Source organism: Eurypyga helias, unplaced genomic scaffold, assembly GCF_000690775.1.
Source record: "Eurypyga helias isolate BGI_N326 unplaced genomic scaffold, ASM69077v1 scaffold38504, whole genome shotgun sequence".
Taxonomy (NCBI): domain Eukaryota; kingdom Metazoa; phylum Chordata; class Aves; order Eurypygiformes; family Eurypygidae; genus Eurypyga; species Eurypyga helias.
In genome coordinates, this window is record NW_010248797.1 from 2,638 (window position 1) to 15,284 (window position 12,647).

Here is a 12,647-nt window from a genome sequence, read left to right on the forward strand (position 1 = left end):
TGGTATTTTGCTAGCTGGAGTTAAACCATGACAGCTTCCCGGATCCATCTCACCGGCCTCTAGGCAATCGATGGGCTGGTGCGCACATCTGATTTCACAGCCTAGACTTTGTTCCCAAGCAGTCGAGAGGAACAAGCACTTCTGAGGCAAGATTGAGCTCACAAGGAGAGGAACTGTGCTGCTGAAGCACCCATTTCTCTCCCTGGGCTATGCAAGGCACCGCACAACCCGTGTGGACAGAGACAACCACGCCGCCAAGGTCTAAAACCCAGGGGGAATGCCTCTCGTCCCCACGGTGGAAATGCTTGGTGCCGTACGCAAAAGCAGTATTTCGAGTTTTTCTGCTTATAATTGCATCTTTGGTGTTTACCAACTCCAGCAGTTACTTCAGAGGTTGGATTGTAGGCAGTTTACTCAAAAATCATTGAAATAAGATGGAGCCGATTTTACCTTTAGGTAGGCTCAGAACGTTTCGATTTCCTAACTCACTTTAGAGACCTATTAAGTACTTCTTTGCTCTGTTATCCTTCAGGACAGTCTTGGAACTAGGAAGTGGGATTGGCTTCACTGGAATTGCAGTCTGTAAAGCCTGCGATCCCAAGACTTATGTATTTAGTGACCACCACCCTGGTGTTCTCGGGCAGCTGATGGAAAACATCCGTTTGAACGGCTTTGTGGTGGAGCCCCAAGCTACTCGGCGTATCCAGCCGGAGCCCCACAGCCAGGAGGCAGAAGCAACGAACTGCCAGAAACCAAACCTGATCGTCGCAGAACTTGACTGGGGCGCAGTGACGGCGGAAGAACTGTTGGACCTGCAGCCCGACGTCGTCGTTGCAGCAGGTGCTTTACGCGTCTGATGCCGCCCCGCTGCGTGCTGTCGCGCAGGGCGAGGCAGGTTAAAGACACGCAGAGGTATTTGTGTGTGGGATTCACTCCACGGACCGTGTCTGGAAGCGTATGGCAGATCTTCTCCCAGCTCAGGTCACTGTTCTGTCTTTCAGTCGTTTAGCAGCTGTTTACGTAAGGCTGAAAAGTGAAAGTGAATTGGTTTTCCCTTCTGTATTTAATTTTTTTAATCCAGAAACAAGTGATGACAAATCTGCCACTTTTAAGAGCCTCATCAATAACTGGCAGTCTTGGCATTCTCTTGAGGGGTAACACATTTTACATTTAAGAATGTGTAAATCTGGAGGGGGTTTATAAAAATCTAATAATAGAAAATCTAGCAAAATTCTTAGCTGTTCCTACAGGATTTTACTCCCCAATTTGGGGTTTTGCAGAGCAAAATTCCTTAAAAATTTAAGTGGGGAAAAAAAAAAGACAAAATATACTGCCTTTGTCATCAAATACGTGAATGTGGTAAATTGAAGTCCCTGTTACCTAGTGCCACTCAGCAGGCACAAACCAGCCCAAGCTGGACTCAGGCAGGCAAGGCACCCCAAAACTGAAGGCGGTTTGTGCCTGCTCTTTGCTGGGACTGGTTGTGGCAGGACATCACCGTTGTGTCGCATCAGGGGTAGCTGGTGCATCAGTCAGTGGTACAGGCACTCGCCTCAACATCTGGGTGCAGTGAACAGCCCCCTGGGACTGTCAGCCCTGAACACAAGGCCGGCTAAGGACAGTCCTAACAGCAAAGCCGTCGAGCGTTTGTGCTCTGTTGCCCTTAAGATGGGCTTAAATACGGTATCTGACAGTCCAGATACAGAGAGCAGCACTGATTTTTAGTGATTTCACACCGATTTAGAGATGACGGCGGCTTGAGATAGCATGTAAAATGAAGGCATTTCCTAAGACCTCTTCCTGTGAATTTCTGACCCCTGCATACAAAGATCATACTCTCCTCCAAGGTATTTTATAGTTTTGCTTTGTAGTTCTCATTCTGCCTTTTGGCTCAATTCTCAGTGATACTGCATGCTTTCTTTTTTGTGCAGACGTGGTCTACGACCCAGAGGCAATTTCAGCCCTCACTGGTGTGCTACAGAAACTGTCCACTTCCGGAGCAGGTGGCAAACCTCCCGAGGCCTACATTGCTCTCACCATTCGCAATCCAGACACGTATCACCTCTTCCAGGCTGAGCTTGGTGGGTGCCTTTTTCATCAAGTTTTGGCCTCTTTCCCCATTCCTTCATCTGTAGCAGAGGTGAACTGGAGCGTTTTTTGGTGATGGGTGTTGTCCAACAGGGAGATTCCTATCCTAGAGCTGGATTTAAGAGTGGCTGGCCTAAGAGCAGTAACTTTTCCACATGGGTTTGATCAGGAGATCAGAACTTGGCCGTTTGCTAGATCCTGGCTATCACAACTCACATCTCCTAGTGCCAACTTTTGCTCTTCATTCTGTTAAGAAGAAAAATTATTCCCAGTGTTTCTCTTTACAGGTAAAGTTGGGATCGGGTGGCAGGTCATTCCAGCCCACAACAGCAGCATTTTTGTCTACGACGTGCAGCCAAGTGTAACTCTTCTACAGCTATTTATATAGACCTGGCAAATCGGACATAATGGGAGTTTTCAGACCAACAGGAGCTGTCTCGTCCCTGTGAGAAGACTATGTTGAATTCCAGAAACGTACATGAGAGGCACCAAGGACACAACCATACGCACAGACTGTTGTCAGAACGAGTTAACATTTCTTCCTGTAACCGTCAGCACGCAAGCAAGTTGCTGCCCCCCCGAAAGTGTCTGTGAACCTCAGGCGGTAGCTAAAACCCCCTAATTGTGAAGCACTTTGATTCTGTAGAAGACAACAGAACTGAACTGGATGTTTTTTCCACCTGTGATTTGATTGGTAAATAACGGGGGCGCAGCTGCAGGATCGCAGGGTGAGTAGCCCACACTGACGAGGGAGCGAAACAATGTCTCATAGTAATAAACACTTCTTAATACTTAAACCAGCTGTAATGGTTTAATTTTTTTATACCTGCCTGTTCATAGCTGCAGTATGGGTCACCTGGAAAATGGGTAACCTACAGCAGCTGTAGTAGACAGTGTCACGAGCCAACATCCCCTATCTCTCCTTACACCAAGTTCAGGTCATCCAGGTTTTGTACAGACATCTCAATTTGATCTATTCTAGGAAGATGAAACCTCTCCGAAGCATTACTGCTTAATTACACAAGTGCCTAATTTACCACATCAGTGGCCAAAGGGGAATGGCTGAACCACCGGACAGGATTTTGCTTGAGAACAACAGAGGAAAACAAAAAAGAAGAAATTTAAAATGTCTGTCTGACTTGACAAAGCAGGTGTTAAACTCAGTATGTGGGTTTAAAGATGCCAGTGCAGAACCCATCCTAATCACAGAATGGTTTGGGTCGGAAGGGACCTAAAAGTCCCCCCAGTTCCACCCCCCTGCCATGGGCAGGGTCACCCTCCACTAGACCAGGTTGCTCCACGCCACATCCAGCCTGGACTTGAACACTTCCAGGGATGGGGCATCCACAGCTTCTCTGGGCAACCTGTCCCAGTGCTCCCCCCCCTCTCCGGGAAGAACTTCCTGATATCTAACCTAAACCTCCCTGCTTTCAATTTAAACCCATTACCTCTTGTCCTGTCACTACAGCCCCTTGTAAAAAGTCCCCCACAGCCTCCTTCCTACAAGGGGCCTCTGACCTCCTCTGAACTAGGAACTCTGAAGAGCAGCAACCACCCAATAAAACCAAGCACATCGATTCCTTAAACAACTGACATCTATTTTATAATCAAAAAGGTGATGAAAAAGGCATCTGGTAAGCATCAGGTCTGTGTACGAATACCGATGTTAACAACAAAGAGATGAAGGGTATAACCTCAGCAAGCGCTCAGGACGTCAAGTGCCCTTTTATCAAGTTACACACATTTCAATAACCAGTTTGGGTTTTATTTTCTCCTTTTCTGTTCAAAAAGGGATAGGTCTTATGTTCTTTCTCGAGGTAAATGGGCACACTCACTGCAGCGTACAAGGACAACTCTCACTGAATGGTCTGTGTTCCTCTCGGGGTTCAATAAAGCTGTCACACACCAGTGCCTCTGCGTTCACATTCTTACACAGGCTGCAAAAAGAAAAACAACTTGGAAACACACTGGTTCTGTCTCAATGAAACCGTCCAGGAGGATATTCAGTGCTCGACTAGGGAAGACCAGCCAACAACTGGTTGAAAAAAATAAAACCCCACCACTTCCTCAGTTCAAATAAAGCAATTTGGATAAAAGGCATTTGTAAGAAAACACACCCAAATCTAAAGTGCTCAATGTACAATGGGTGTAACTGGTAATACTTTGTATACGTATTCAAGTACCTTCACCAAAAAGGGACCTTTAAACAGCACAGGTAGCAGATTTTGCACACATGAGCAACTAAACCTCCCTCCCATTTTCTGAAGATTCATCCCCAGGGATAAAGATGGAAAGGCAGTCCAGATGGCAAGGTTCCAGCTCTTCAGCCAGGAGCCAAGTCCTCCCTTGCGACTTACACCGCAGGCACACAAGGGCCGCACCCTCAGCACTATTCTTACTCACCTGAGCAGCTCAAATTGTAAAGGTGTCTCTGAACACTTGTCCCAACACGAAGCAGTTAAAACCAGCAACTACAGACAACAGGAAGTGTTTATTCACAATTTATAAAGTCTACATGGCTCCAGCTTTTTTGGCACCCTCCTCCTTCAGTGTCATTCATTCTGCCCAAGCAAAGGAAGAACAGTCTGGTCCCAATTCTCATCCCAGCGCAGCTTGTTAGACTCACGAAGGTTTTCTCTGAAGGTCTGAAGTTTGCTTCCCAGGGTAGGAAATCCCAAGAAAAGCATCTGTAAGTTAAAAAAGGAAAACCACAGAAAAACACCACGACGTTACATTATTGGCTCAGTCTAGCCTCCCCAGTGTTAACCCTCAACTACGGTGGCTGCAGCGAGAGCGTTCTTTGGTCTGGCCCTATAAACAGCGTACAGCGACAGCATTTAAAACGTTCTTGCCAGCTTCAGATTCATACTCGCACAGAAGTGAGGCCAGTAACGTTCACCAGGCAAGGCAGTACCTTCTGAGGGTGCAAAATACACAGACGACACTCGCGTATGGCAAGGCAGCTCACGTGGTAGCACCTCTGCGGTTATAGCTACTGGGAGAAAAAAAAAAATCAGCGAAGCCTTTACCTTTAGTTGTTCTGTGAGTTCTTCCGCGTCGCTGAATATCAGCCCGTTCTCATCGTGCTTCATGAGTTCATGTAAACTGAGAACAGAAGTCACGGAAGAAAAGGTGAGACAAAAAGCAGCGAGAGGGACATCTACATTTTAAAAGCTGCTCAAGAGACAGGGCTAGGGTATCTCTAGCAGGATGATTCTGGATGGCTAGACAGTAGGTTCATACCTGACAAAATGGAACGAAGAAGGCCGTTTTAAAAGTTTAAATTTAAAGATTGCTTCCCCCTTCTACGTCAGACTATCTAAATCTACCAGTACAGCCTGTCTTTATCACCTAGACATATATTAAAAATCATTTTAAATCTACTTTAAAATTAACCCACAAGGAAAATCTGTCCATGATCCACTTCCTAAGATCTTCACAGAGAATCACAGAGTGGTGCGGGTTGGAAGGGACCTTAAAGATCATCCAGTTCCAACCCCCCTGCCATGGGCAGGGACACCTTCCACTAGACCAGGTTGCTCAAAGCCTCATCCAGTCTGGCCTTGGACACTTCCAGGGATGGGGCATCCACAGCTGCTCTGGGCAACCTGTCCCAGTGCCTCCCCACCCTCTCTGGGAAGAATTTCTTCCTGATATCTAATCTAAACCTGCCTAATTTCAATTTAAACCCATTACTACCGGTTCCCCAAAGGGCCATAAATTCTGACTGTGCATATACTCGCCCCTTCACAGAACAGAGACACGTCTATGCAGAAGGAAGCCGATTTAAATGAAGTCTATGGAAACAAAGGATTACTGGGAAATTATTTTTTAAGGCAAGTGGTTGAATTAAATGCTCCCAACTCTGTAGAAACTCAGTGTTATTTTTTTAACTCAAAACCACCTTGATTAGTAACTGAATTAAAAAAAGTTATGGCATAATACTGGAATCTCATCGGATATACACAGTAGCTGCTGAACTCTTGCTTTGTCAGAATACTGTTTTACACGGCCCACTTCAACAAGCTCTTACCATTTAAAATGTATTGCACACACAGGTAAACAACAGCCAAACATGTCTACCACCTTCATGGGTAAATCCAAGCCACTAGATGATTTATGGAGACACACCCCTAGGTCTGCTGAGCCTGAAAAGCAAACAAACCAGATGAAGAGGCTGAATTCTTCTACAGCAGTTCTAGTCTTCCTGTAAACCTGTTTCTGTACTACCTTGGGTGTTGCAAGCTAAGCATGAGCTACCTTCAACATCATCCAGACTGACTCAATTCCAAGCACTCGTGGGGGTAAAAAAGGGCAGTGTATTTTGTGACTAAAATTAGTCAGGCTTTAGAAACGCACCAGGCGAGTGCACATGAAGCTCGAGGGAATTTTAAAATTTCACCTATCCTAAAACAGCCTTTCTGCCTCTTAATCTGCTAGGAATGGGTAAATGCACAGGAAAACCAGGATATACTGCATGGGTCACGAGCAACCTCTTCCACTTCAAGTGATTTCAAACCAGCGGAATTACAGCGCGATTTTATGGACGTTATATTCATTAGTTATAGACATTATATTCATTAGTTAAAAAGTACCAAATAAACACAGTGTTTTACAGCCATATAAGTTGTCAGGCCAATGTAGATCAAATTGAGTATGTATTTTACTACTTTATTCAGCTTACGCACACTTCACTTTAATAAAACGAACATGCGGAGGGAGTTCTATGCCAAGGACATGTTAATTTAGAATTTCAGCTAGTTTTGGTTGCTCAGCCAAAAACTTTTATGATTCCATTTACATCTGCCTGAAAGTAAACCAGAATACGCACAGGCATGCTGTATTCCAGCAAAGTTAGAAGAAAGAGGGGACAAAGAACAGGCTAAAATAGCTACCCAGGTGCTATGCCTACTTCTTGGGATAACAGGGAAAACTGCAATTAGGGAAATTTAGCAATTTTTCTGGCACGAGTCAAACCCCCAAATACCCTGTGACTAACCAGCAACTTTATTTGCTTACTATATTCTACCAGCTTCAGTGCAAAATCTGTACCAGCACTTTGCAACTGTGCTCAGGTGTTTTTCACACATTCTCCACCCTATTTCATAATCCACTGTTTACCAAGCAGAAGAGGGTAATCCTCAGCTTCAAGCCACGGTGTACAGAACTGGATATGTTTAAAGTCCAGTTTATTTATCAGTCTGTTGTAGTGGTCTTTTAGAGGTCCTTTACCTGTTTAAAACAGGAAGAAAATTTATTAGTTTTTTTTTTTAAATCAAGATGATGGAAAATAGCATTGTCTGTGAGTCTTACTGCACAGCTGACAAACCCCTGTTGTATCAGGTACGTCAAAAAGGATACCCCACACAATCCCCAGAGAGACACGCGTAAGACTAAGCCCCGTCAAAAGCCACGTTAACCAAGACTTCTCTTTTATTCAACATTTAGAAGAGCCTGCCATCAATATCCCACTCTGTTTTGCCTACAGCCATAAGATCACCAAATAACCAATGACAGATTTCAGCAGCACAACTGGCCCTTCAAAATCACACTAAGCTTTAGTTTGCTCCTAACAAGAACGGTAACCGAACAGCACTCATTCTGTCTACACAACTTTTTGGCAAAACCTTGCCTGATGGTCCTCTTTTCCAGCACTAAATAAAAATATTTCCACCTAACACTCCAACCACTGGATTTTACATTGCTTTTGCAGCAGCATCTCAATACTGAGCTTAAATTCTTTTGAACGTGCAGTAATGCGCAGCTGCGCTAGACAGGCAGGCTGAGCACCTCTCCTCTTTAACGATGCGCCACGATTACATGGCTGTAACCTGTAAACCGCTGTAAAGCACTGCTCTTGTAACCAGATGTAAAGACAACAGCCCCTCCTTCCTTTTCACCGTCCACAGAACAGTCAGCATAGAACACAAGTGACAACAAAGTCTTCTGTACCGGCACGGAAAGAATTGCAGTGTAAATAAGCTGTTACCTGTTATCACACATACTAAAGGCGGAAGCCTGACTCCTTGGTTGACATACCACTCATAACCTGGAGAAGATAAACAACTGTTTAGAGTCAACAGGTATACGGGTGCCGCGCTTAAGAATGCTCACGGTGCTACTAATTGCTTAGTTTCCTACTTCAAGGAACTTCTTTACAAGCACACACCTAGTAAAATAGTAGTATTTACAATCCACAAGTTAGTCAGAAATACAATTCTCCTTGACAACTACTCTTAACTGAATCCAGATGTTGCATTTCTGTATTTCACCTTCTTCTCTTAAACCACTAATTGAAATACACCTGGGGGTGCACGAGAATAACGAAGCACTGTTCAGCGAACCCCTTCACTGCTGCCCAGAACACAGCCACCCCCCGTCGAACAGGTGAGATGAACTCCTTTGTACCCACCTTCTAAAGCTTTCAGAAGGACTGAAAAATCTTCATCCTCTGAAAGAGAAGGCTTTATTAGTGACATTCATGCTTCTATCATTTATAATGAATTCCTGTCTTTAAATAACAACAATGAAGATTTCCCTCACCTTCACCTACATGATTTAAGTACGGAGCACACTTTTCCTATTAGAAATATGCTCTATTTTCATAAAGAGAAGTCGATAACCCGTGCTTGTTTGTTCCCCTTACTGGCAACATGGCAGACAAGCAAGCCACTAATATTGCACATCCTCCAAGCTATCAAGTTAAAACTCCCTAGTCTCTAAAGCTAGAGAATTAAGTGTAGAAGTTAACTGAAAGATACAGACAACTCTGCCCGCGGTCACTCTGGATTTGTTTTTGCTCTCTTGTTCCCTTTTTCATACAAAAAAGAGAAAATTATGTAATGCAGATTAGCAGAAATAAAGGAGTAAATATTTTAGTTTCTTGCTCTATTTGACACCACCATGCAGGACAGTATGCTTAGAATGAAAGTGAAAAAAGTAGTAGGAAGTCTCTTTTAACCACTCTTGAAGCTGAGCATCTTGACTGTAGCTCTTTAACTAAAATACAACTTAAAAGATCACTCATTTTTAGCCACTGAAGTATCTTGTCTTCAAATTCCTCTAGTCAAATGAGGGAAAACCGTAACTTCACCACCGTTGATGTGAAGATGCCCCCGCAGCGTATCAAGCATGAGGACGTATCGGCAGCCCTTATTTTATCTTTTGTTCAACATCGATTAAGTATTAAAAATAAAGCTATTTCTTTCCAAACCTGTCCAGCTTGTGCTGCTGATGAGAAGAGCTGGCCGTCCTTTGGGTTTTATCACGCGCCCATGTACTTCATCCCTTTCCGTAAAGGCAGACCTCTCAGCATTTGAACTGACGGACTCTGTGCTACGGAAACAGAATCTTCTGAGCATGGACTACACAAACACAGCCAACTACCACAGAAGGAAATACTGTGATTAACTGGCATGAATTTCCAAACACTTTGTTCCAGATTTGCTACTCAACTTGCCTAGAAACAGTCTCTACAACACTGAGATGCAGAGATACACCTGATCACGAGAGACACCATTAGTCACCTTTCCTATTGCTACCAAGAGCCTAGTGACACTTCTGCGATAGGCACGATTCCACCTTCTAACAGTGTTTTCTTTAAGATGTTGAGAAAACATTCAGCTTCTCTTTCCAGCTGCCTCAAACACACAGTAGAACACGGAGGCCAACAGTACCTTTATTCAATTTAACTTGGAACCTACACACTCTGTGGCAGGCATTTCCAAAAAGAAGCTGCTATAAGCGAATGGCTTTCACTTCTTTTTGAAGCATTAGTTTGGTAAAGTTACCCCCTGTTAAACCTGCCACAGGAGACATAGCCAGAGAAGAAGGTTTAACACCCACACCACGATTCTGAAAGCTCTCCGTGATGAGTGGAAAGAAGGGATGCTATTAACGAAGCATCCAATCACTGTCATCTACTTCAAGGGGAACTAGACATTGGCTGAGTTCCAACCCGGAGACATTCTGTATCAGGCTGCCTCAGTACTTATGCCAACTTCTTTAAAAATAAAACACTTCCATTAATCCACTCTCCGAGCTACCACAGTTCAACGATTTCACTCACCCTGGCCTCTCGCAGTGACAATTACACTAACTTGCGCAGCATCAGCTGCTGGCTAAGGGCACAAAGAGACCGCTCTGCCTGCTGATGCTCAGTAACCTGTGACGCCACGCAAAAGTATTTCCGGTAAGCAAGCGCATGAACTTTATCATTCAGTTAAGGACTGTAACTGCATGCTTTTCTTACACATACCGTGGTTTAAAAGGCTGATAGTCTTTGGCAAGTTTCATGTACAAATGATGCTGAAGTTCTAAAGGTGTTTCCTTAAAGTAAGAAGCTGGCTTGTCATACAGCGTTACTGCCCTGCAGTGAAATAAATCCACAAGTTAATAAAACCAGATGTAACCAAATGCATATGGTAGAGTGACAGGCCACAACAATCTAACGCAGAAAGCAATTAAGTAAATCAATACTGGAAAACAGTCAATTTTTTGACTCCTACAACATCCTGTTTTCCTGAAGTTTGCTGGAATACACCAAGGTGGACATACTAATCCTGTAACAAAGGAGACCTTTCTTGTGTGCACACTCGTGTAACACAGCCGTAAGAACCGCAGACATCACTGTCCTCATTTTTCAGCGTACTTCATAAACTTCCCTGAGCAACTTTGATCTTAAAGCCCTCTGACCGCAAATGAAAAATGTGCAGGGCAGACTGTTAAAAACCGCAGCCATGTCTGCCTCGTTCCCATTCTATAGGCAGCTTGGTAGCAAACTTCCGTAACACCCGGACTGTACTGTCCAATCAGTGGTTAATTATGAAGGGTAATGAAGATTCCTGAATGCCCACACTCCACCAGCTCATTACAAAACCGAACTAATGTGTTCCAGTGGTAATAAAAGGGCTCAGGAAAGTTGCTTTTCTCAGATTCCTCTGAATCCAGAATCATCAGGGATACGTTCTTTCGTATCACATCACATATGCATACACTAATTTGACAGAGGTATGTGACTTACTTTATGTTGCAGTTCACCCACAGATCTTCTTTCATCGCATCAGTGACACACAAGTTATAGTCAGACAAACGTCCAAAAAGCTTTTCATACCTGACAAAAATGAAATCTGAGTTACAAACCACAGGCAAGCAGTAGCAATAGCCAAATAGCTACTGCCCACCACTGCCAATGCTAATTAAAAGCCAACCAAAACCCAAAGAAACCCAACTGCCCCCAGTTGATAACTACTGAAATGTAGTTATCAAGCGTTGCTTGACTCCTTCTACTGAAGCAATATCGGTTTGTGAGAAGGGATACAGCATGACTCCTTTATCTTCTAAGGCCTAAGAACACGGCACTTGAACGCCTTCAAAGCCTTTATCTACATGTAATCAACTAGATTCAGCAGCGTTAGAGAATTAAAAAAAAAGTACACAAAGAAATCCTAATAACAAGATCAAATTTTGCGTAAGTCTACTTCATCAGCCGCCTTCCTACGTGTTTAACAAACCCGTTCTACTGAACGTGCTTTCCGAAATAGAAAGCAGTTGAACACCACAAAATCCAGAAATCTTTCACGGAAACAGCCCTTAGCCCATTATATTTCCCCTCCCTCCCGGTTTACGTTCTGCATTCTGTAAAGGTACGTAATTTATAAAGAGGAGACGAAATTACACACCATTTTGCAATATGCACTAGCGGGTGGTATCTGCCGTGAGTCAGACTCATGATAGTATATCCATAGTTGTGCCAATCAATTATCAGTTTGCTTCTCCAGAAGAGACATGCTAGCCAGGCAACAGCTATACTAGGTAAGCCTGGAGGATTCTGTGCAATAAATACAGGTAGAAATAGCTTAAGACTGTGGTCAAGTGGTTAAGAAATTACCAGAAAAATAAAATCAAATTATTGAAATTATGTCGCCTTAAAAAATCTTAATGAACAGAGACAATTTTGTGTTCACCAACCACAGAGCTGCCAGCTCCACCTGTGAAGACTGGGAGGCACTTCAGATCAAAATTCCCCTCGGATAAACACACAAACATCTATGATCAGATTTATTCTTTACTACTATCCATGCAAACTAAGTTTGAAAGCTCAAAAATTAACAGGAAGAAGAAACCCGAGTTGTTAACAGAAACATCAAAGTTTAGAATGAAAATAAGTTTTACACCATCGTTCAGGCCAGTTTTAGCTATCAGATAATTAAACAATGGCTAAAAATGGCCTGCAATGTAGCACTATTTATTTTTATGAAAATCAGTCGCAACACAAAACATACCTGAAGAAGAATATAGGACGGCTGATCTATGCTCAGCATTGTGTACAGCAACTGCACCGACTGCATGATGACTTTGACGACATACCGGAAGAGCTTCGGACCAACTGCAAAACAAGCGCCAAGCTGCTAAGGACAGCTCTGCAGAAACACGCACCCGATACAGAACCAGCCGTCTCCGCAGCGAACGGCTTAAAACAACGCTACGCCGTGCGAGGGCAGACGTGCCTTTAGACGAACGGAACCCACCTCGCAGCCCCCGCAGCTCCGCCACGGGCA

General features: G+C 43.9%; 2 protein-coding genes across 2 annotated transcripts in view; one reads left to right on the plus strand and one right to left on the minus strand.

Moving 5' to 3' along the window:
- The window catches only part of FAM86A (family with sequence similarity 86, member A), a gene marked incomplete at its 5' end in the record, with an annotated part of 5,037 nt that extends 2,561 nt beyond the window's left edge, over positions 1–2,476 (plus strand). Inside the window, 3 exons of the mRNA XM_010151182.1 lie at positions 533–840; positions 1,932–2,081; positions 2,376–2,476. Coding sequence (XP_010149484.1) covers positions 533–840; positions 1,932–2,081; positions 2,376–2,476 — 559 coding nt within the window. The remainder of the gene's footprint in view (positions 1–532; positions 841–1,931; positions 2,082–2,375) is intronic.
- A 2,164-nt stretch (positions 2,477–4,640) lies between these two features.
- ALG1 (ALG1, chitobiosyldiphosphodolichol beta-mannosyltransferase) lies at positions 4,641–12,494 on the minus strand (the record flags this gene model as incomplete). The annotated part of the gene is made up of 11 exons (XM_010151183.1): positions 4,641–4,775; positions 5,118–5,193; positions 6,122–6,236; positions 7,210–7,320; positions 8,078–8,137; positions 8,501–8,539; positions 9,302–9,423; positions 10,346–10,456; positions 11,111–11,200; positions 11,769–11,917; positions 12,372–12,494. Coding segments are annotated over 11 exons (1,131 nt in total), but the record flags the coding sequence as incomplete, so codon positions are not given.
- Positions 12,495–12,647: the final 153 nt, after the last annotated feature.